Source organism: Crassostrea angulata, unplaced genomic scaffold (genome assembly GCF_025612915.1).
Source record: "Crassostrea angulata isolate pt1a10 unplaced genomic scaffold, ASM2561291v2 HiC_scaffold_253, whole genome shotgun sequence".
In the NCBI taxonomy this organism is placed as follows: domain Eukaryota; kingdom Metazoa; phylum Mollusca; class Bivalvia; order Ostreida; family Ostreidae; genus Magallana; species Magallana angulata.
In genome coordinates, this window is record NW_026441806.1 from 12,250 (window position 1) to 37,000 (window position 24,751).

Below are 24,751 nucleotides of genomic sequence, written 5' to 3' on the forward strand. Positions count from 1 at the left end.
GACTTGCAGGCTGTTCCAAAAACAGCCTGCAATACCGAGACGGCGCTAAGCCGTATGTTTTTCATACTTCAGGTACAGTCAAGTCGGTAGTCGTATATATATATATATATATATATAAATCATTTATATATAAATCATATATATATATATATATATATATATATATATATATATATATATATATATATATATATATATATATATATATATATATATATATATATATATATATATATATATATATATATATATATATATATATATATATATATATATATATATATATAATATGCAATTATAGTCAAGCACATTTGTCTCAAATTTCTCTCAATACCTTCTTTGTTTCGGATGTAGCGGACGATGCATGCAATGACAATAACAATTAGAACTAGTCCTGCGCTTCCTATTCCAGCATAAATTGCGATAGAGCCACTCTCTGTTTGATTCGTTGCGATAGAGCCACTCTCTGTTTGATTCGTTGCGATAGAGCCACTCTCTGTTTGATTCGTTGCGATAGAGCCACTCTCTGTTTTATTCGGGACACCAGGTTGACAAGACGGATCCGCAATATAGCAGCGACGTTGTTTGTTGATTTGTTGACATGCTTTGTCTATTCAAATGAGCAAATCAATAAATAAAAGAAGTGTTTTAATAAATCTTAACAGGAGGCCTAGGGTCAGAAGCCCTCATTTAAGCAACAATTGTCATAACTCTTAAACAAATCAGCTTTATGGCGTCAAATACAAAATAATAGATTAATCATAGACACATCAAACCATTTTGTTGTTTTAATTTTTAAGAAGATAATGTTCGAAGATATTTATTCCATTGTAAAAATAAACTGACCCACCTTCTACTATGGTCCAAGTCTACCCCCACTCCCTTTCCCCCGTTTTTGTACAAACGTGAATTTACAATACCTGAAGATGCTTTCACACGAATTTCAGCCTTTCTGGTCAATTGAGTTTTTTTAAGGTATATTCAAATATTTCCCAGTATTTATTAATAACAACAAAGATTTACTTACTCATGTTTTATCATATCCCCTGGAATCATGATTTACATAAACCTAAATCTTTTATTCTTGACAAGTTTCAGTCCTTTTACATGTATTCATGATGTTTTTGAGCCATTTTTTCAAGATTGTTTTTCTTTAAAACATGTCATTTTCCTTACATGCTGCCCTACCCTCACCCCGGGATCATAATTTGAACAAATCTAAATGTACTCTACCTGATGATGATCCTTCATCACAAGTTTCAGTCTTTCTTGTCAATTGATTTTTACAACGAAACTTTTAAAGGTTGTTTCTCTATTTTTTTTCTATTTCTTAAAAATTTCACCCCTTCATTGTTGCTCTACTCTTGTCTCGGGATTCAAAAGCAAACCAAAATCTACATTTCCGAAGATGCTAGCATACAAGTTTTGGTATTTCTAGCCTAATCGTTCTAAAATAAATATTTTTTTTGCAATCCTCCTCCCGACAAAAATCATTAATTTTAAATTATCTTCCCTTGAAAAAGGCATTACCGTTTGTTTTTAAGAAACAGGAATGCCCTTCACATAAGAATATTATGTGCCAAATTTGATTGAAAGTGATCCAAGTGGATCTGCAGAAAAGGTGAGAAATGTGAGGTTTACAACGATGACGATTGCAGACAATGGGAAAATGTTGTTCAGAGGTTCAAATTAAATAAGAGTTTTACGGGGTCGCTTGTTTGAACATTGTCTGTGTTTTCACAGGGCGGAACACAATCTTTCTGCAAGTCCTTAAAGGTGGTGTAAAGGTGGCGTAAAGGATATACAATTTTTAAGCCACCTTTAAGTCACCTTTAAGCTGAGCTTATAGGTCCTTAATGTCCAAACTTCTTTAAGTCACCTTTAAGCCATCTTATAGCCACCTTTAAGCATCTTTAAGTGGCATTTACGCTGCCTTTAAGTTGTCTTTAAACCATGTTTAAGTTCCTTTTAAGTCAAGTTTGATCAAATTTAACAATAAAAACGTATATTAAATGCATAAGCTCTTTTATAGGGATTGGAGGGGGTAATCCGAGTGATTATATCATTTCCAAGGAAGGAGGGGGTGTGTTCCCGGCGGTTTTAATTGTCGCTCCATTAAACATAGATTGCTATCATCAACAACGCTACGATGGACACAGATTTCCGTTTAAAAATTCTTTATGATTTCTTTTTTGGTTTCAAATTTTTTCAAAATTATTGCAGGGGTGAGCGCAGTCTCTGTTTCTAAATTTGTGCAAGAAATTATATTTAATTATGTTTGTTTCCTATTATAAATTAATCGGTGAAAAAAATAAATCTCTCTCTCTCTCTCTCTCTCTCTCTCTCTCTCTCTCTCTGTTTATACGGTTATTAAACAAAATAAAGATAATGAACTAAAAATGCATGATTTAATTTAATAATCGGTTTAAGGTACGTATTTGTTTTTCCATTTTAACCATTTCTTGGTCTAATTCTAAATCTGCTAGATACATGTTAAAGATGAAAAGACTTTCAACTGCCATGGTTATATCGGACAGGATATTACTGCTTTGTTTTTCTAGTTTTGTTCGTTTGTGTATATCTAATTAGAGTCTATTGTTTGTCCAACTTAAGAAAATCCCTGGAACTAACACAGAATATTCAAGGTATACACACCAATTGTGTTGTGTTCCCAGGTGCAAAGCAGGGTTTCTAAAGGCGTTGAAATCTTAGTATGTACGTGTATATGATAAGTCTAGTGAATAGAAGTTTATTTGCATTTGTAATTCATTTTCAAAGCAATATTTCCTAACTCTTGGTTTTAAAAATGTTACGTCTACAAATTAAATATACACGTATGTAAGAGTAAAGTCTAGAGGCTAATTAATTACTGTACCGGTGATCATAAATAAGGGGTTACTTGTTTAAATATATGTATAAGAGTAAAAGAGGATAACAAAAAATCGTTTTTCAAAAGCTTGTGACAAGAAAACTAGATGGAGTACAAGTTTCAAATTTGGAAATATTATTCTGTAGACCCATTCCTTCATTTTCCAATAAAAAACCAATTTTTGATAAAAATGTCATTAAGACCCCTTTTTCAAGAGAGCGGTCCATATATATATATATATATATATATATATATATATATATATATATATATATATATATATATATATATATATATATATATATATATATATATATATATATATATTCGTAAAAACTCTCAAATTGGCATATTGTCATCTAAACAAGACCAAAATCTTGCTTTCGATGACGAACGGAACCTAGCGCGATGGTCAATCTCTACATTGTCGTTTGAGATACAGTTTGAATACAGTAAAACGGCAGTTTGAGAGGATCAGGACGACACATATTGCATATATATTTACATATAATAAGCTCAATCATTGCTATAACTCTCAAATTGACATAAACTGTATAAATTTCATCCATTGCGAATTTTGTCAGGAACAATACATGTACGTAGGTAAAATCGGAGACCTCTGCAGGCGGATAAAAACAATCGTTTTTCCATTAAATCCAAAATTAAGTAAATTAAAGAACCTGTCAGGAAACATTTCTACTATTTTAACTTATATGGCCATAAGTGGAAGGACATGATAGATTTAGTTATTTAACCCACGTTGGACAGATGCGAAGAAAAAAAAGGAAAAAAAAATTGGATGCATAAATGAAAGCCATTCCGCCCTGACAATAAATTGACTTCACTAAACTGAACATTTACTAAAGCATCCTGATATTTTGGTAGTATCACCATATCATCTCTTGGCACTATGTACAAACTACCATTTACTTTAATTAACTTAACTTGTTTACCTTTTTTCTAAATCGTTTTAAGGGGGATGTGCAGCCATCTTGTACATTTGATGATAAGAATGTAAACGTTTTTTGAACTGGCTTGTTTCTGCCCGAAACTGGCCAAAAATGAATTAGTTTTGGAACATATTCTCTCAAATGTTTTAGGTGACTAGGAAAAATAGTTATGAACGAGTCAATCCACCTTGTGATTTAAAATACTATGTATAGCTTATTAACATACACCTTATTATTAACACAAAAGGACTATTTAAACCTTGCAGTCCACTTTTATTATTCGAATTGATAGAGAAAGTTCGCTATAGCAGGATTGTTAGGGTTTCTGACTCTGAATATTTGTATTTATAATGTATCTATAAGACATTAAAGGAACTTGGACACGATCTGAGATCAAAAATTTTATTTTTATCTTTTATGTATAAAATGGTTTACTTGTGCATTTTAAATGACTGACCAAAATGAATGGAATGTTCAAGTCAAGGTACGAGCGAGATACAGAGGTAAGAATTGCGCGGCTAGGTTGAGGCAACTCCGAGTTTAATGACCGTCACATTTATGATCAATTTAAAAATTGGTTTTTTTTTAAGAAAATAGTGCGGAATATTAATACCAAGGGAATTTGTTCACGAAGATATTATTTTTCTACTTCGGACTTTGAAGATGCCGTGCCATGGTATCACGTGACAGTTAAAAATAGATAACTTTTTTACCTTAACAAAAAATTAAAAAGTGTAACACTACCCCAAAGTTCATTTTCATGTTTGCTACAATAATTCGATCGGCAATTAGTTCATGTTTATTAGTATTACTGCTAGAATCCTATTGTTAATCGTATAAAATAAATATTATAAAATTTTTTTGGAAATCCTCTCAACTTTTATCATTTCATTGTAAATACTACGTATTTTTCATTTAAAACAACGAAGCACAGGATTCTAGCAGCACTTTTCAAGTAGTTTAGGTCAAATACCGTTGATATTTACCAAAGTCATTTTTTATATTATCCGGGGTAGTGTTACACCTTTGCCTTTTTTGTACACACTGACAGAGGAAAGGCTGGTCAAGCCATATAAATGTCGATCTGCTTACCTTATAACACTCGCTGATTAAACAAAATATCCATGCCTGTATTATCCTGATTATATTCTAACTGACACTCATCTAAATCTTAAGTACCTGTACGAAATAAGTCTTATATCGGCATTGTTTACACTGCACTCCGAGGATTTGTCTCCAGACATGATCTTCTCTATAAGACATGCTTGTGACGTCTTTAATGATAATTATACGTAATAGAAAGAAATCGTAGATATATTCAGTTAGAAGAGTTTTTAGTGATATTTTATGCCTGTAGTTTTTATATTTTAAAACAGAAATAAAGTAAAACAATCGACATGTTTCTGAGTAAAATATGACATCATGCTGCTTATTGTTACGTCATATCGATCAGAGGAATTTGATCGCTGAGAGTTGCCTTATTATACCCGCGTGGTTGTTATGTAAACAAAGCTCGAGTCTTATAGTTGTTTACAAAAAATGTGATATGGAGAAATACCATTTTTTAGACAAAATGATATATAAAAACAATTAAAACTTATTCAGTATCTTTATAAATACTATTATCAACAAAAGAAAGATACATTTGATTGAATGTTACACCAATGCAACACATATGTAAAAATGACAATATTCGAACTTTGTTTACAAAACAAAGAATTACGAACTCAGTAACTTGCTTATAACTTGATATTTGACTTTTAAATTTTGACACAGCATTAAAAACTTCTATTTTTATCAGTATAAACATCAAAAATAGAAAAATAAAATTTGAAAATGTTAAGTCAAATCGTGTCCAATAGCCCTTAAAAGACGAATACTAATTTATCCCTATATATCTTATGTACAAAAATATTTCTAGTTTATAAGCCATCAGGATTTTTTTTTAACTAGTCAAACTTACGTCTTCATACATAAAACGTATAAGTCCTTTCATAACCGTTAACATTTCAACATTTGTGTTACTATCTTCAGGAAACTTATAAAATTCTGAAAAACAAAACTTATTTTGTAGGGAAAAGTATCATTCATTATTATTTACGAAACAGTCCAGGCAATTAAAAATATTGACATCTTTGATTCACTTTTCAACGTTAATCGTTGAACCGCGTGCTTTTCTTTTCATGAAAAATTGAGACCATAAGTCGTGAAATTGTAACCCGGTCACATTTTCCAACAGCTTGGTAAAATAAACGAGCTTAATACTGATAATCTAAAAAAAAAAAGCATACACTGAACATGTGTAGCTGCTACAATTTTATATTGACTGCATTTGAATATTGAATCAAGCTAAAGAGTTCTGCTTTGATTTGGTAATTGCTCTGTAACTTTGCTTTTTTTTTCTTTCTATGATCAGAATCATCACTGGAAGTGCAAAGCATTCATTTGGTTTCAATAGTCTGTTGTAGGGTATGATTCAGTCTATGTTATATTTTCTTGATAGAAGAAGACGTTTTTTAATTATTCAAACTACACTGTAATACCTTCCTGGACCCCCTTCCCCTTTTCCCTTGAATGGAATAATTGTCCGCTACATTGATATCATGCAATGTTAAATTTTGCTATCAACTTCTGAATGACCTGTGTAATATTTGATTTTAAAAATGCAGCGAAAGAGAACCAGAATCTGGATATTTAGATTGTAGGATCATAAGTTTATCCTGAACATCGTTATTCTTTCCTATTGTGAATCGGTGAGTCGATCCTGTCGTATCTTGCGTGTATGATGTTCTTTCGCGCGCTAATCCTATCATATCGTGAGCGAATCCTATCCCATCGTTTATCTTGTAAAAATTAACGTTGCGGGCACTGTATATATATTCAGAGAGAGAGAGAGAGAGAGAGAGAGAGAGAGAGAGAGAGAGAGAGAGAGAGGGGCTTCTTACATTTGTAAGCATTGTATTTGTGGAAATTGTCTTTAGGACATCCATGTGAAAATCTTGAACAGTCATGTCGAGTGACCCCTCCAAGAGAGACTTGTAAACAATGGCCTTAAAAGAAATAAGATTATATATCACAAACTACTCACCACTCTCTGCTCTCTGAAAATGAATAATAGTTTAGGTTGTAAGCATGAATCACGTTTTGTGTTAACACAAAAGATGTGTTTGAATCGCTCCGTGTTGCCAACTTATAGTCAGATCAATCTACGTAACTGTGCAAAAGGCGATGTAGCATAACTTAATTAATATGCGACCGACAGTTTCCATGTTCATTCTGGGTCTTACAGAATGGACCCTTAGGGAATCTGGAGCAAACCCTCTTCCATCACTTGACAGACCAAGAAAAGAACATTTGCAGAACCTCAACAATTTTGAACTGAACTCGATTTCATGCATTGAATTCAATCTGTAGAACAAACAGTTCTTTTTTCACCTATTTTTTAAATACATTTGAAAAAAATGATAGAAAATACTAATTTTTGTCTTCAAAATCCAGGAATCTACCGGTGTTGTAGAGCAGCCCCTCACCCCCTCCACCCCGGAAGACCCGCTGTTTGTAATAATCTTTCCCCCGAGGAGAAAAGCTACTATATAGTAGCTCTTCCTCCATAGTAGGGTTTCTCCTTTACGTTATTTTTTTTGGTTCAGGTTTTATAAAAAATTTAATGGAAACCAAGTAAGGATTAAAATAAATGTTTTAAACCCCAAGTTTGCATATAGATGTATTCATTTGTAAAAGTCGATTTTCGTTTTGCCGGTTTATTATCTACCAAAACTTTGCTAAACATTGAACATAATTGTATCATGGAATACATAGAATTTAATTTAGGTAATGGTTTGAAAATTTACCTGGTTTAACAAAGTTTACACTGTTCTAAGTTTGCAAATTTTTGAATAAATTTATCAGTCCGTTTGTCTGTTTGTGCAATTTTGTCAAGGCTAAATCTCTGTTTTCCAGTATCTTTGGAGGAACTGAAGGATCGCTAATGATGCCGAGGCAAGATGATTGAAATCACTCGAAAGTATTATCACTTCCAAGTAGATAAAAAATTCTTAAATGGTTTAATCAGAGTGGGCAATAAATATTCTTTGTTCATATCTAAGATTTGATAAAAATTATTTATATTAAATTTGGACTTGTAATGTAATGTTATTATGCACATTAATCAGGTGTCCAAGTAGCGTTGTAAACAATGCACACGTTTTTCACCGCTGCGACCCGAGTTCGATCCCCGTGATCGGCAGTGGTTAGATGTGATAGGGTATGGCGGTCGCCCGCTTGGACACGTGGGTTCTATCCGGATACCCCGGCTTCTTCCCACAACAATGACCCCCTAGCGCTAACACACGTGCCAACAAGCGGTATTAAATTAAAATGAAGAACTTGCTTATCAATCGTTGTAAAATAAAGTTCAGGGTTCTGGGATCAGGATCATAGATCTAATGAATCGATATATTTTGTTAATTCTTATTTCGTATGAATTAACATTGAATTGAACGAAGTTGAAAATAGTTGAGATCAATAATCAAAATATCTTCGATTTATCTTAAATGCTTCAGATTATTTTTTATAATTCTATCGAACTATATTAAAAAGTAAAAAAAAATGTAATTCGTCTATTATAAGATAAAAAAGATAGAGAGAAAAACAAGGATGAATGACAAACTCCAACATGTTCCGAATAGATTAGAGTCTCGATAAAAACGAGCCTTGAACGACAGTCTATGACCTACTTTACATTTACGAGTAAAACAAAAAAATTATGCAATGATTTTTAAAAGGCATAAAACATATATGCAAGTTTACTTTAAATCCATAAAAATAAGCATACTTTTTAAATTATTAAAAAAAGCTATCCCGCAGAAATGCAGTTACAAAATTTAAATGTACATGCATATCAAATAACGGACCGCCTTCTGGCGGCTCGTAATAAATGTAAAAAAGAAAATACAGAAAAACAAAGGAAAAGTATGTATTCTGAACATATTATATATGCATTGTATACTGGTTTAACATGCGACAAGCGACAGACCGCATATTTTACCTACTTAAGTAATCTATTATTTAAAATTAAAAAAAAAAAGCTGTTAACATTTGTAGTATTCTTCCGAACTGAAAATGAAGTCGGTCGTAAAATATAATGTTTTTAAAATAAATAATCATGTTCACATTTATTCATTTAATTAATGGTTTTAGTCGTCCTTAAAATACATACATAAACTTGATTAATGAGCATTCATATATTCAATTACTGGTATTTCAAATTTGAAACAAGTGTAGATCTATTTTAATTTTTCATATCGCATAATATTGTACAGTATGGAAAAAAAAACCAATAACCTATTATGACAATATATTTAAGCACTAGCAATGTCATTTTAACCAATGGATAATATTGCTAACACATACAAATTCTTCTTTTGCACATATAAATAGGTAAACTATTCTAATGCTTGGACGGTAAAATGGTGTTAGGTTTTAAAACAAACTCTCTAAAATGGTGTTAGGTTTTAAAACAAACTCTCTCTCTCTCTCTCTCTTTCTCTCTCTCTCTCCCTCTCTCTCTCTCTCTCTCTCTTTCTCTCTCTCTCTCTCTCTCTCTCTCTCTCTCTCTCTCTCTCTCTCTCTCTCTCTCTCTCTCTCTCTCTCTCTCTCTCTCTCTCTCTCTCTCTCTCTCTCTAGGTAGGTAAGGGAAACGAAACAGAACATAACAATTACAATTTAATTTACAAGCCCTGAGTAAAACATAAGATTGATCGCTATACATATTTCCTAAATCCCGATTTTGAGCGTTCACTTTATAAATGTAGTCCCTGTTCACTAATCATAAACCTTACTATGTTTTGATTTCCATTCAGACTTTTTATCAGCATAAAAAATTTAAATGAAATTCCCTGCCGTTTGCAGCTGTTTATTATTATGCTACTCGACATATACACACACCCCTGCGATTGTGTTTGGAATGTTTTCTTTATCGTTACTAAATATGGAATAAATCCAGAGGTGCTCGAATGAAAGATCACGAGACTTCTCCGAGATCTGTTAAGTTCCTGTGAAGTTTCATATAAATGTTCGGAAAATATTCTCAAAATATGTAAGTACTGTTCGTTTTTCATATTATATCTTACATTGATTAATGTTAAAACACGAATATATATTAAGATGTATGCCTTATTTCATCATCTAGCAGTTTTATAAATTAAACGATGATACCAAGAACCGAGTTATCGTTCGTGTTCATCAACTCTACACGTGGTTGAAAATATAACATTGGTTTGCTCAATGAAATTATAGCCATGTTTGATGCCAATGGTGTGCAATACTATGCATTAAAAAAGATTGGGTGTCTGTTTTGTTTACCGGGTTTTCTAACGGAAAAATCCGGTTGTTAACATGGTGAAAATGGCGGGCGGGCGGGCGGGCGGGGGGGGGGGGGGGGCGGCTGCCAAAAGGGTACCCTCATTGTACCGATAACTCCTCCTACAGTTCTCAAGATAGGAAGTTGTTCTTTTGCAGATCAATTGTACATATTTCAGAGGTGTATATTGCTAGGATTTGATTTCCGATAATTTATGAAAAAAATACCAGCTTTTTAACTTAGTCATTTTTTGGCAAAATGTTGCATATACATGTAGGGTACTCCATTTCCCTGGATAAGGGTTGACATGGATTATGGATACAGTTTACATAAAAGAAAACCCGGTTTGCTGTCACATTGACAGCTTTTCACTGGTTTTCAAACTTATTATATCAAGCCATTTTCAAGGAACATTCTGCAAAATATAGTATAGTCTGTTTCACTTTTGATGTTATTACTAGGTCAGGCGCGGATCAAAAATTAATCCTATTGGGGGATCGCTACTAAACATGTTACATATAATTCAGAAATTAAGGGAGATAAAGTTTAAAAATTAAACGTCTAGATTTTATATTTGATTTCAGGTACCTTAGGCCACATTCTATGAAATAGACATTAAACACGAGGCACAATTTTAACTGCAAAACTGAAAAGGTCAAATATACCACGGGATTTAAAATTCAAATAACAATAACATTCGCAGGGGTGACACAGGTGGCCAATATTCACACATCGCCACGGTCACTCTGTCGCGTGTAAAGTCTGAGCCTTGTATGTTAGTTCCGAGGTGTCTCTTGATCACAGACAAACACACGAATGTGTGGTGTACTTGTACACAAAGGAGACAGTACATCTTCTATCATACACCATGCTTTTTTATCATGGACTTCGAATCAGAAACAAGACAATTAATGATCAATAAAAAATTGAAATGCAGGTTTTAAACACTGGTCATATCAGCGCGTACTATTTTAAACACATTATAAAGTATTTGTACGAGAGAGTTCAAACATAATTTAAATCGTACCAAAATAATTCAATAATTGTTATGTCGTTCTTAAACGTATTTGGACTTTTTTGTAAGGTTGTTTTTGGAATTGTTTATATTTTTGTTAATTCGTACTTGCATTCATTCGGATTTTGTTAAGTCGTATATGGGCGTTTAAAGGATATTGTGTCATGTGACCCCTCGGTAGATTAACCACAAGGGAATATCCGAATTTTCACTTATATTTCCATATACTTAATCTTTGACATATTCACCTTTATGGAATACCATTTTTACCGAAAATAAGATTATATGCAATATATATAACTAAATTTTCAGTTGGTGTTAACGGTTAACTTCCCCCCCACCCCCCCCCCCCAATCACTTTTAGCATATAAAAGTACTTAATTTTTCACATATGTACCTTTATGGAATACCATTTTTACCTAAAAAAGATCATATGCAATAAAAATAACTAAATTTGCAGTTGGTGGTCACGGTTATCTTCCAGTCCCCTTAATTTTATCGCCATCCCCCATAAGTTTATAAAACGATTAAAATAATAAGAGCATAAAGGTACATTTTTTCTCTCTACTACATGTACTTACTAGTTATTGTATTTTAAACATTTCTAAATGTGAAAGAAGAAAAATGTACCTCAATGCACCAAAATAAATGCGCTCAATTCCTCAAATTAAAAACATTGAACAATTTAATTGGCCTTCTCCGTTATAGACGATTGTAATTTACCAGATACAATATTCATTTCGTATGACGTTTCATATGCTTACTCACTTGATTGAAGAATTAACTTAACTGAAAAATATTGTCACGTATGTTGAAGAGCTATAATTCAAATGACTGTATTGGCAGGCATGTCGCTCTATTGTACCAAGGCCCATCCATTCTGTTCATCTTTATTAATAAACAACAAATGTGTACAAACAAAGATGATTTTCCGTTGCAATAATTTTTTTAAGAACACCGATAATGCTTTTATCCTCATAATAATAATGTGTCAGGACTATGTAAACTGTTTAAAAGGCGTCGTTTTCATTTACTTGTGTTTGAAAAACTATCAAACTATTGTGTAGATTCTATGCAATTCATCGTTGTAGAAGGGGCACCAGAAAGTAATTACAGCATATCATCCTTTTCGCAAGACATTTCTATTGATCAACCAAAATTTCAGCGTCATTCGAAGAATTATAAGCAAGATACATAGCTTGGTTTGATTCATGTTTTTGTTTACATGAGTTAATTACATTCAACTTAGGATTTCTAAACTTGGTATTTCCTATTCAGCATAGCTGCATTTAAAATATAAACAAACTAAAATATGACCTCAGCTTTGTGTACAAACATATAGTAGCAATGTGCGCAAAGCTCTGTATCTTAATTATAACTCGAAGCTTGACTCTCAGGTTAGTAAAATTATAGGAATTTGTAAACAATTAAAACAAGAGAAAACTGCACTAAAACAAAAAAAAACTCATTATTTTCATCACATATATACTTTAGTTATATATTTCTAGCAGCGAGCATAATCTCCGTTTAATTTGAAATTGCTGAGCATCTTCATAAAACATGTTGCATTAATCAACCATTACGTAGAATTCGTACCGAATTAAACGCACCAACATTATATGACCCCCCCCCCAATGGTGGCCCCACCCTACCCCCTTAAAACATGGTTTCAACAAACTAGAATAAATCAACACTACCTGAGGATGCATCTATACAAGTTACAGTTTTTCTGGCCAATTGGTATTTGAGACGAAAGTTTTTTAAAGTGTTTTCGCTATGTAAAATTCGACCCACTCACTGTGGCCGCACTTTACCCCCGAGATCATGGTTTGAACAAATATGAATCTACATTACCTGAGGATGCTTTTAAACAAGTTAAAGCTTTTCTGGCTAACTGGTTTTTGAGAAGAATATTTTAAATGATTTTTTTTTATACACTTGTATCTAAAAAAAATTATCTCCCACTGGGGCCCCCCGGGTATCATGGTTTGGACAAGCTTGAATCTACACTACTTGAGGATGCTTCAACACAAGTTACAGCTTTTCTGGCGGATTGATTTTTGAGAAAAATATTTTTAAAGATATGTCTCTGTATATTTCACCTCAGATGAGCTTATAATTAGTTATGTCTCTACTACATGTACACACACTTAGTATTTCCATCAGCAAAATTAATCTCCGTTTAGACTGAATAGATAAGAGGAAACATCTAGCCTAAAACCCATTGCATTAATCAAGTATTACGCAAAGATCATACCGTATTACCATTAGAATTTATATTTTAGCTGTTAAACTACCGTACCTGTTAATGCATCTTATTTTCGGCAAGTAACAGCTGTCTTATTTTCCGACGTCTATTTTTGATTGATAATTAAAAATTACAAAATACAGGCGATAGTTCTTCTAAGTTACAAACCGTAATTCATGAAAACGAAACGAAAATCAAACCAAGCTAAAACAACCGTCAAAGGTGAAAATGTCATCGCATTGGAATATGTAATCTCAATTTACTTCACAAAATCGGCATTACTGTATCTTGCATGTTTCGAATATTCCTTTCGCACGCCCACTGTTCCAAAACAACCAAATTCATCTTTGTCAGATTGACCCATTTCTCATACGTTCAAAATGGCCATTTTAAAGAGGTTTTTGAGATATGGAAAACCAAACCCGAAATTCAACTGATTGACCTCCATTCTCTATGTCTTGATATTATTTTCGTAAATTACTCAAATTTGAAAAAAAAATAGCCCTTTATTTTGCAATTCATATTTCCCTTCCCATAAGGATAGTTTATGCTAAACTACGTTGAATTATACTCAGTAGTTATTGAGAAGAAGATTTTTAAAAATACACCCCCCCCCTTTTTCTACAGTTTCGAGGTTTTCTCCGCTTTGAATAAAGATTGGTCTTTCATTTCTGCAATTTATATTTGCCTTACCATAAGGATGATTTGTGCTAAATTTGGTTGAAAATGGACTAGCGGATTTAGTGAAGAAGTTCAAAATGTAAAAAGTTAACAGACGGACAGACGGACGGACGGACAGACGGACGACGGACAGAATGCGATCAGAATAGCTCACTTGAGCTTTCAGCCCAGGTGAGCTAAAAAGGTTTTAAGTATTCCATGATACCTATGTTCAAATTTCAACTTTGCACATAAAAAAAAATCGACAAAAAAACATATAGAAAGGAATGCTGGTACATGTATATGCAATTGTGGGGTGTACAGACATTGATATTAATCATTACTGTGTTTCCATTATTTATTTTTATGAAATCTAAACAAAAAAAGTGAAGGCGAAACCTTACAATGGAGGTAAACACATGCACTATATAGTAGCGGCTTTTTTTCTACGCAACTATAAAGCAGGTTTTCCGGGGAAAAACATGCATGTACTATTGGGCGAAACCGCTCTACAACACCGTTTCTTTCACTTTCAATGAATTCATAAAACTGAAGTAGCGTATGAAGCAAACATTAAATTGAGAGATTTTGTAATTCCCTTTTTTCGTGTTGAAAAATCTGGCGGTGATTTCATATTGAAAATAAGTTTGCAAAAGGTCATCAACTAAGTATTACATGTATGAGTAATACATGCCATCTGAAATGCCTTGAACAAAGAAACAATTATATGTGTACATGATAAATGATTCAATTTAAGAACCCAGATATAGATCCATCATCTATGTTTTGTAATACTTTCCACACACACACACACACACACACACACACACATATGCATATATATATATATATATATATATATATATATATATATATATATATATATATATATATATATATATATATATATATATATATATATATATATATTTGTATTGTGTTTTGTTCTATATTATTCATGTTCATGACTGTAGTATGGCTTAGTCTTATCTAAAATTGCATCAAAAATTGTTAAATTAATGATTTCGAACCCTCACCCCCAAACAAACTCAAATATAATCTGTCGCCCCCCCCCCCCTCTTCCCCTGGAAAATTTTCTGGATCTCCAAGTATGTATATCTCCTCAAACTATAGATAAAATGAAATTTTAAAAACTTAAAAACCTTGCATAATTGACAAATGATCTATTGAGATATGATCAGAAGTCATATTTTTTTACCTTGAGATCAATAACTAATATTCAACGACAAGTTAAAATTAATAACAATAAATGATTCAAATTATAAATGTTTATACTCCACATCCACAACCCCCCCCCCCCCCCAATCAAACCTGATTCTGAAGATTCAGTCTTCTTACATACTCACATGTGTACAGTAGCACATTTTAAATCATCTCTTGATTGCTTTGTCTCTACTAATGCACATTGACCTTTTTGAAATTGCTTAATTTAATTTTTGAGATTTATATACAAAATGTTATATGCATATGTATTCGCCTATTTAGAGCAATTGTAAAGTCTCCTAAACACAGCAGTGTCATTATTAGGCTAGGAATTGCCCACATAGATCAAACAATACATATGAATTAGATAAACAAATTTATTATTTCTACTTCTAGAATGTCAGGGTGTCTCCAAGGGGGCATACCCTATATACAATTTGATGCGCAATTACACAAAGAGCAAGAATAAATTATATGGTTTAGGGATGAGGATCTTAAAAATTATCAAAATATACAGTATATCATCATTTTCTATTTCCCAATTTGTTTTAATTTCAATCTGGCTTTGCTAATTAATAATCAACGATTTTTTTCTTTAAAATCCGAAAATCATCTGGATTATTTGGATTTTACAATCATGCGCACCCGCTTTACATTCACGCTAAATCACGGTAGGCTCTTTAGTTTATGTTTCCACAATATCACATTTGCATGGGTAAACTTACTACATGTATATGTTCTGTTCAACAAAAAAATACGGGAGATAACTCTAGCTCAGTGCATTTATTATGAAAAATTTCTAGCGTTCCGAAGGTCAACATGGTGTGTAAATTTGAAGCGAGTAGAAAACGTTGATGAAAAAGTGTTGAAGTCTTCATTAATATGAATTCAATTTTTAGATGAAAGGTATTTACAGCCTTAAATGGTTTGTTATGAATAATATGACTGTTATCTTCAATGCAGCTTCATTTATTTTCTCCAAAATTGTTTCGTAGCGATTCTGCAATTTGTTGCTACATTACGGCTAACGTTATATGAGAAGCATTTTATCAATCTCTCACCAGAGGGCATATTACGCTTTGTTCCAACACAGTGAAGCTTGCGGAACGCGCCCTCTGGTGAGAGATTGCCATTTTAACTGTGGTATAGGCCTGTTCCGAGACACAGTTAGTTATTCTAACTAAGCAGAGTGTTGTGAAATTAATAGCAGTATTGTATGCCCAAAGCTTAGTTATGTAAATGTCAATAACACGGTGTGTCGATGTATCTATTCAGTGAGTGTCGGATATCATATGGAATATGTCAACCCGTGCACGCACGGGTCAATGTCAAGAGTAATTAAACTTTATTACAAGACAAATTGAACCCTAAGTAAACAAAATTCTTAACCCGAATTTAAATGTACAGTTTGACATTTCTCTGCTGCTTGCCCGATCTGCAGGTTAACGATTTAATTTAAAAATAACGAGTCGTGGGGATATAAAATGATATTGTTTCCTATATTTGCTTGTAGATGCGGCAAATGAAAGATATATGGACATATTAGATAAAGCAAGTAAATTTGAAATATTGATAGATGAACAAAAAAGGCATTTCTTCATTTGAAATGTGTGTAAGAAGTCAAAATTGAATATTAAATTATGTTTGATTTGCTTTACTGATAGAGTATTAAAAAGAAAAATATAAAAGATATATGAGCACTCCAATTGTGTGATAGAACAGATGGCACATACACTTTACATACAAAATAATCTAAAGCCCCTTTCACAATTGGCGCACGAGCAGAAGCGACCAAATATTCGTGCGACCGAAAAAATTAGAAATAATTCGTCAATTGTAACCAAAATAATCGCATATGAAAAAAGTATTCGTACGAGTTTCGCACGATCTAAGCGAGCGTTGTGCGATGTAAACGCATTGAATCTTGCGATATATCTTGCGTTTGTATGCGTCTGTTATACAATAGAAGCAACTGTTGAAAGATAATACGATAGGAACGCGCGAGAGACTAGGTGATCGGACGATTGAACGTGCGCCAGTGTGTGGACGTGCGATTATGCATTCCATGGTACGAATGATCGTGCGAGTCAGAGGGGGTATAAACACCGCCAATATTCAGTAGACATAGTTGAAAGCGAGAAAAGATGCCGCACAAGAAGATACAGATATGCAACAGCATGTATTATTATACCTCAATATGATTATTCTATTATATCTGATTGGTCTAGAAATTCACGTGACAGGGCGATGTCATGGGAATGGAAAAGCCGATATGAGCATACGATGTAGACAAATATGATTAAATCAAAAATATTTAATCATTATGATTCTCTTTTTATCTCAGAACCAACTTAACTATCTATGAAAGAAAAGTGATCCAGTTACATGGGAAATCAAACAATCACGACGTTAATGTTGCAACTGTGGAAAAGTCAAACATTATTGAAATCAACGTATTTTGTGTAATCATATGTTGATTGGTATAATAACACGTTTTTTGCATTAATGTTCAGGGAATATGAAGATTTATTCCCCAGAAAAAAAAAACATATTTCTCTCAGGCGAACCCCTCGGGAAGAATAATTTTTTTCTTGAGGGAATAAATCTTCATACATGTATTTCCCTCATCATCATGCAATGAATGTATATTGTAAATGTTTTCTGAAACAGAGATACTTATACAGGGTATATATACTAGAAGCAAAGCATGGCATATTGAGGCTGATAAGTCGTGCAATGATAGTAAAACGTTGCAAGATTACATGAGACACGTTGAGCAACAGTCTAACGGTCGCAAAACAGACGCATAAACACCAGCAATTTATCTTACGATCTTTATAAATCGTGCATCACTCTTGCAAGTACACAAAACGTTGTAAAACGTTCGTACTAATGTTCGTGCGTTGCACTTTGATAATTTGGATCGCGTTCGGTTGCATCTGAATAGTGTGCATGTCCACTATTCAGAAGAGACTTGATGCGACCAGTAAAACGTATGCAACAAATGCGAGAGCTCGTGCAACGTAAGCGAGGGCTCGTGCAACGTATGCGAGAGCTCGTGCGAGGCTAAAAAATTTTGATCGCAAAGTGGTGTAAAGTGGTCGTGCGCCAATTGTGAAAGGGGCTTTAGAATGCAAATAGTTTTAGATTGCATTGAAATGACGCACACTATTATACTTTAACTACTACCTGATTATAAGTTGCATACTATTTATACTCAAAAGAAAATGAATGGTGTATATAAATTAAAATTAACCAGATGGTTTTAAAGTCGAAACTATTTTCAGCAGAATAAATAGTTTTTTCCTACTTAAAAATAATTCCTCTGTGCGCTTACTGTGTAACCGTTTGCCAAATCAAACTACACAAACTAGTTAACAATTCTACATGATAAAATGTTTTAATTTTAAATGTATTATTAATTAAACATTAATTGTTCAGTGTGTTAAACAACATATATCAATTTTATTAAATGCATCACATACCTTTTAATTCTATTCCCATTCTACCTGGGAAGCAAAATTCTACCAGGGATGATTTTTCCTCATTTGGAAGACACATATACTGACTGTTGTTGTATGTGTCATTTTTACAATCGAGTCTTTTAGATGCAGTTTTGATTCCAGCTTCAGTATTTGGGCAAACATCAACATAGCCCATACCTTAAAAGAGTTTAATTCAAATCACATGTTAAGATCATAGCTAATCTAACAAGCTTTTTTTCTAAATACAAGAACAGTATAACTTCTTCATTCATATTTATTAAGAAAAAAATATTATGAAATAAAATATGTTTGAGAAAGAGATTTACAAAGCAAAATATCATCACATCAAATAAGTTCAAGCTATCTTACGTAAAGACTAAATGGTTTACTCCCACCTACACTAAACACACTTCTAAATTTACTATTCCCAACTTGACAAAATTTTGAGTGGTCGCCTGTGTATAGACTGTTTTAAACTTATTAACTGTAATTATCACCTGATATTAACCTAACGTTGCCGGTCCAAAAAATCACAGTCTAATGCCCGGCGGTCCAAGAGATCGCAGTCTATTGACTGGCAGTTCAAAATAGACATAAATATTTTATTTGTAATAAAACAACAAAATCCTTTTGATTAGGTAATAAAACATATTATTCATTGAACAAATAATTGAAAAGATGAACACTATATCTGATGTGCATTTTCATAATATGTCGCGGTTTTGTGTTTAGATCAATAGTGCTGACATAAAAAAAGTTTTATTTCTGTTCATCTTTTCAATCATTTGTTCTCCAAGACCTTGATTTTTTAAAGATATATTAGGGTTAAGTATTAATGTTTCAAAAACCAAAATGATTTGGATAGGGAGTAAACAAAATTCAAATAAAGTTGTCTATCACTCAAGATGGAAACTTGACTGGAAAAAAAATACGTTTGATATGCTTAGAATAAAATTATCGGTAAATTTGTCAGACCTGGTTGACCTAAATTATTTACCAAATCTATTTGAGATTAGAAAATTACTCCAAAGGAACTTGGACACGATTTCAAATGAAAATTTTATTTCTGATTTTTATGTAAAAAATAGTCTACTTTTGTATTTTAAATGATTCACCAAAATTTGAATGTTATGTTACAAGCGAGATACAGAGGAAAGAAGTAATTGTTATGTAAACAAAGCTTGAGTCTCATAAGTTTGTTTACAAATACTGTAAAAGTAAAGGAATTGCCATTTCTCTATCAAAATAATTTGTGGAGACAAGATAGACTGATTCAATGGGTTCATAAATAATTTCATTCCAACAAACAGCAACATCAGATTGAAACTTATACCAATATAACAAATATGTGAACATTAACGGGACTCAAACCTTGTTTACAAAATAAAGAATTCTACCCTCTGTTACTCGCTTGTAACTCGATTCTTGACTTTTAAATTTTGTCAAAGCATTGAAAACCTCTATATTAACAATTCTAGACATAAAAATTAAAAAAATTTTCTTTTTTAATTTTGAGCTAAAATCGTGTTCAAGTCCCTTTAAATACTGGAAAGTAAGAAGGATGACTCCAATAGGCAAGACCTACTGTTCTGAAGACGCTAATAATATCAAAATTAAACCACTTAGTTCTATCATTGCCAATGCCTAATGATAATTTTCAAAATATGATGAGAGTGACATGTTTTAATTTCTAGGGCACAGTAAAAAAAAAAGTACTGAAGAACTGCCGGGAGTTGATTTTATCGATTATTATTTATTTAAGAATCAACGATATATTATTTTGCATGCAGGTAGTTTCCTAAAGTATATGTATTTGAATTATGCACATTTTTAAAAATATGAATTATTCTCCGACAAGAATTTTGCGAAAACCCCATATGAATCATGTTGTGTAATATTCAAAGAAATAATTCCATCAAACTACGTATCAGTTATCGATATTTCAAAGAAATAGTATGGATCCAAGCAATATTGAACTCTAGTCTCGTTCAACCAGACGCTCGGCAGTCTCCGTTAATCTACGACAAGCGAGAGAGACTCTATGCTTGTCGGAGATTTACGGATATATCGAACTCTGGCGTAGGAATACATACAACGTACGACTACAAAAATATCTAAATTGTTCGTACCATTTAAAATTTGACTATTTACAAGGCATCTATAAAAAAAGTTTCCTTGAAAAACAATGTTTTAGAATACATTACATCGAATTTATCGATTATTTGCAAGGACTAAATGTTATTAGCGGTGTTAGTTTTTGCTTAGGTCAAGACACTGTTTAACTTTCGGTTTGTCTGAGTAATTGCATAGGAGAGTGGGTTTAAAATCGTCTACATAAAATTTAAAACTGCACTAAAATCCACATTTAAATACTAAATGGGTCCCATAACCCTGTCTTGAAGTAGCTTTCCTTATGCTCGACTCAGGTTAATGAAAAATAAGTAAAACAAATATGAACAGTTGGTAAGAACAAATACGGGACAACCAAAATATTCAAATAGAAAATAAACTTATCTTTCTTAAACAGTACTTTAATGCAGGGGGATTCCTATTGTGTGATTAATATAACTTTCATGGTAAATTTGTAAGTTACGAGCAATTTTTAGAAATGAATATAAATTTTTTTATTGAATTTTGCGGAATTATAAAGGACGTGACCTCAAGAACAAAATACATTTCACTTGTTTATAAAGCCTTTGGGCCACATATCCACTCTACTATAAGAATATTTTTTTTTAAATGAAAAAGAATGCAAAGATATATATCAATTGCTGGTATATAATTGTAAACAAGTTTTTACAGCAGTGACAAAATTACAAGGTAATGGAAATATTTCTTTCTTCAGAAAATACATGGAGTGGCATATTTGAACTGTCTGTTAAAATTACACAGAAAAAAAAAATCGGTGGCTTCAATTCCAAATACTCCATAGAATATTTCCAACAAATGAATATCAAAATCTATTCAAGTTTAATATTTTGAATTCTTCATCATGGATTTTTTTGGGTGAACTATATAGAAACAATTGAACATCTTTTCTGATTGTGTACACGTAAAAGAGCTTTGGTTTAAGATAGAAGAATGGATGTTAAGTATATTAAATATTTCTGTTTGCTTTGATATAATACCAGTCTTGTTTGAAACAAGAGGCCAATTGTACTTAACGGTCACCTGAGTACCATAGCATATACACAAAATTGTGGAGGAGTCTCATAAAAACATTTAATTGAGTTTCCGCCCTGCCTGAATTCTTTTGGAAAGGATTCAATCCTAATGTTTAGCACAAGACCTATCACTCGTATCATAGTATATGACCTAATACTGAAAAGTTCCACAGTTTCCATATAAAGTATAAACATAAGATAATCTTCTTGACATCATTTGTACACTATGACATCACTTGGTGATCACTTTCTATATAATTATTTTTAATATACTAGTTCAACTATCTTCAACCTTAATTTTAATGCTGTATATGGAAGTTTAATTTTGGGGGCGAGAAATGCATAATACCGCACATAATCCTATAATTTCGGTCATGATAACTTCTCCGGGTAAAAATTGATGAAGAGTTATAGAAAAAGACTTGATTTTCTTCCCTAGAATCAATATTATTGTACTTCTTTGACATGTTTCTGTATTCTCGTTAACATTCTTTAAAACGTTACGACAACAGTAACATGGGACATACTTTATGCTTTTTAATTAATTTCCTCTCAAATATATAATTGTTATAAAGATAATTGTTATTAAATGGATATAAAAAAGTAAAAACAAAATAAAATAAAAGAAAGCAAATATACCTGTTCATCTGTACTGAAGTATGAGAAATTAAAACATTCTTAAGAAAAACCCGGAAGGTATCTATTTGGGATTCCGAGTGCGTACTTTCTTTTTACATGGGTAAAAAGGCCTACTGCTTTAAATACACAATGCTTATATACATATACACGTACGTTGAAAATTAAACACGAGACTAGAAGCCAGATGTTCAAGAATGTAGAAAGTCTTAATAAGCGCACACATATTCAAAGATTATAAGTTTAGATCGTCGATTCTTTGCATATATCCTATAATTTTTGTTTGTTTTCAAATTACTTCTACTGTGGTTGGTCTGAATATTGTAATGGAATAATACAACAGTGCTAAAAAAATCTGTTGAAATATCCTACAGTGATTGTGTGAAGAATATACCCTTTTATGTAATTATATAAATAATATAAATTTCTGAATCATATTAGATTTCAAAAGTCAATTATGCTTGAAAAATGAAAAAAAAATATTTAATGCTTAATTGTATTTAGAGGTTTTAAAGAATGTCGAGCTAAACGTATTATTAACCCATAACATGTATTGTATTTGTTCTTTGACTTAAAAACTGCGTACTACAATTTTTTTGTTATCAAAGTATTGCTTGTTTTTTACGGTGTAATTAATAGTAGTTTGCTATTGGTGACACCTGAAACCATCCAAAACCAACAACCAAAACAAAGCCGATGCGTCATAAACGTGTTAAAAAAAAGAACCTATGTTTTTGTTTGCCCCCTCTTCCCATCAGTTTATTCTTCCAATTTGTTTCCCATCAATTGCATTTGTAAATACAAATGCTGTTTAGAGAGGTTTATTGATAAAACAGCTGACATGTTTATTGTTGATTGTCAACACATCTGTAAGATAACTAACCGTATTGATCGAACATGCCTCAAAGTCAAAATAGAACGTCGACATCAGGGGCTGACCTTTAAAAATGGCAAATTTACGCGTTAGGCTGTGATGTTGAAACATTAAAAAGTGATTTTTTTTTTTTAAATTTTTGAATTTAATATTTAGTTAAATAATATTTTATAATTAAAGCATTGTCGAGTTTATATCTACATATAATACCTAAAAACTACAAGAGATGGATCCAGACGGCATATGAATAAGTTACATGCCACAGATCTCAAACAGATGAAGCAATTTCTACACGTAGTATAATGTATTAATTTGTCTATATCATATTATTATAAATGTCTAAGATATTCGGCATTTATATTTTCCAAAACACATAGTCGTTATCATTGTATTGCTTGCCATTAAATAGATAACAATGATTGTATTTGAAAGGAAACATAACAATAATAAAATGCAAAAAGGCAACTATACCTGTTAAATTTACACTGGTCTGGGACGGCTAAGAGTAATATCTCATCTGAAACAGAAACCCGGAAGGTATTTATTTGGAATTTCCAAGATCGTACTTTCTGTTTACAAAGGTGAAAAGGCCTTGCATTTTAAATACCCGAACATGATATGCGTTGAACAGTAAACTTTTAGTAGGTTACAACCAGCTATTGAAGAATGTTAAAAATCTTACAAATTGCACAAATACAATACCCAAGAGTATGCATTGAAAACTCGTTATGCACAAAGAATGAAGATAAAGAATGGTTAGTCCTTTTTTCCCCTTTTAAATTAAATTTAACTTATGACGAAACATGCTGATTCATTTCTTGGAAATTCTTTGTGTCTATGTGTTTATGTGAATACGATCGATTAGAAACCATTTAGTAAGTTTATGGAAAAGACATCCTACTGTAAACTTAATAATAGTTATTGTCGGCAACAAGAGTCCAGTCATATGATCTCAAAGAAAAACGTATTTGTGCATTTAATTCTGTGGAGAGAGAGAGAGGAGAGAGAGAGAGAGAGAGAGAGAGAGAGAGAGAGAGAGAGAGTTAAAACAATAATTAAAAAGCTGAATATATTAGCGAAATAAATCATGAAATTCTGTTGGTTTTTGTCATCATGTCACAAGTCAGCATACTAGCTTTTCAATGACCGAACAAAGATGTGCATTAACAACAAGTTGCATCTCTATTGATGGTAGTCACTTCATAATCAATGAATCATCTCTGGTAAACTGACAAAATTGCCTATGTACAGTTGTCCGGAGAAAC

General features: G+C 32.2%; 1 protein-coding gene across 1 annotated transcript; it reads right to left on the bottom strand.

Moving 5' to 3' along the window:
- Window positions 1–334: 334 nt before the first annotated feature.
- Window positions 335–24,016, bottom strand: LOC128169897 (uncharacterized; the record flags this gene model as incomplete). Its single annotated transcript, XM_052835929.1, has 4 exons — window positions 23,958–24,016; window positions 18,813–18,989; window positions 6,765–6,869; window positions 335–610 (listed from the first exon to the last, which is right to left on the bottom strand). Coding segments are annotated over exons 2-4 (556 nt in total), but the record flags the coding sequence as incomplete, so codon positions are not given.
- Between the last annotated feature and the right edge of the window lie 735 nt (window positions 24,017–24,751).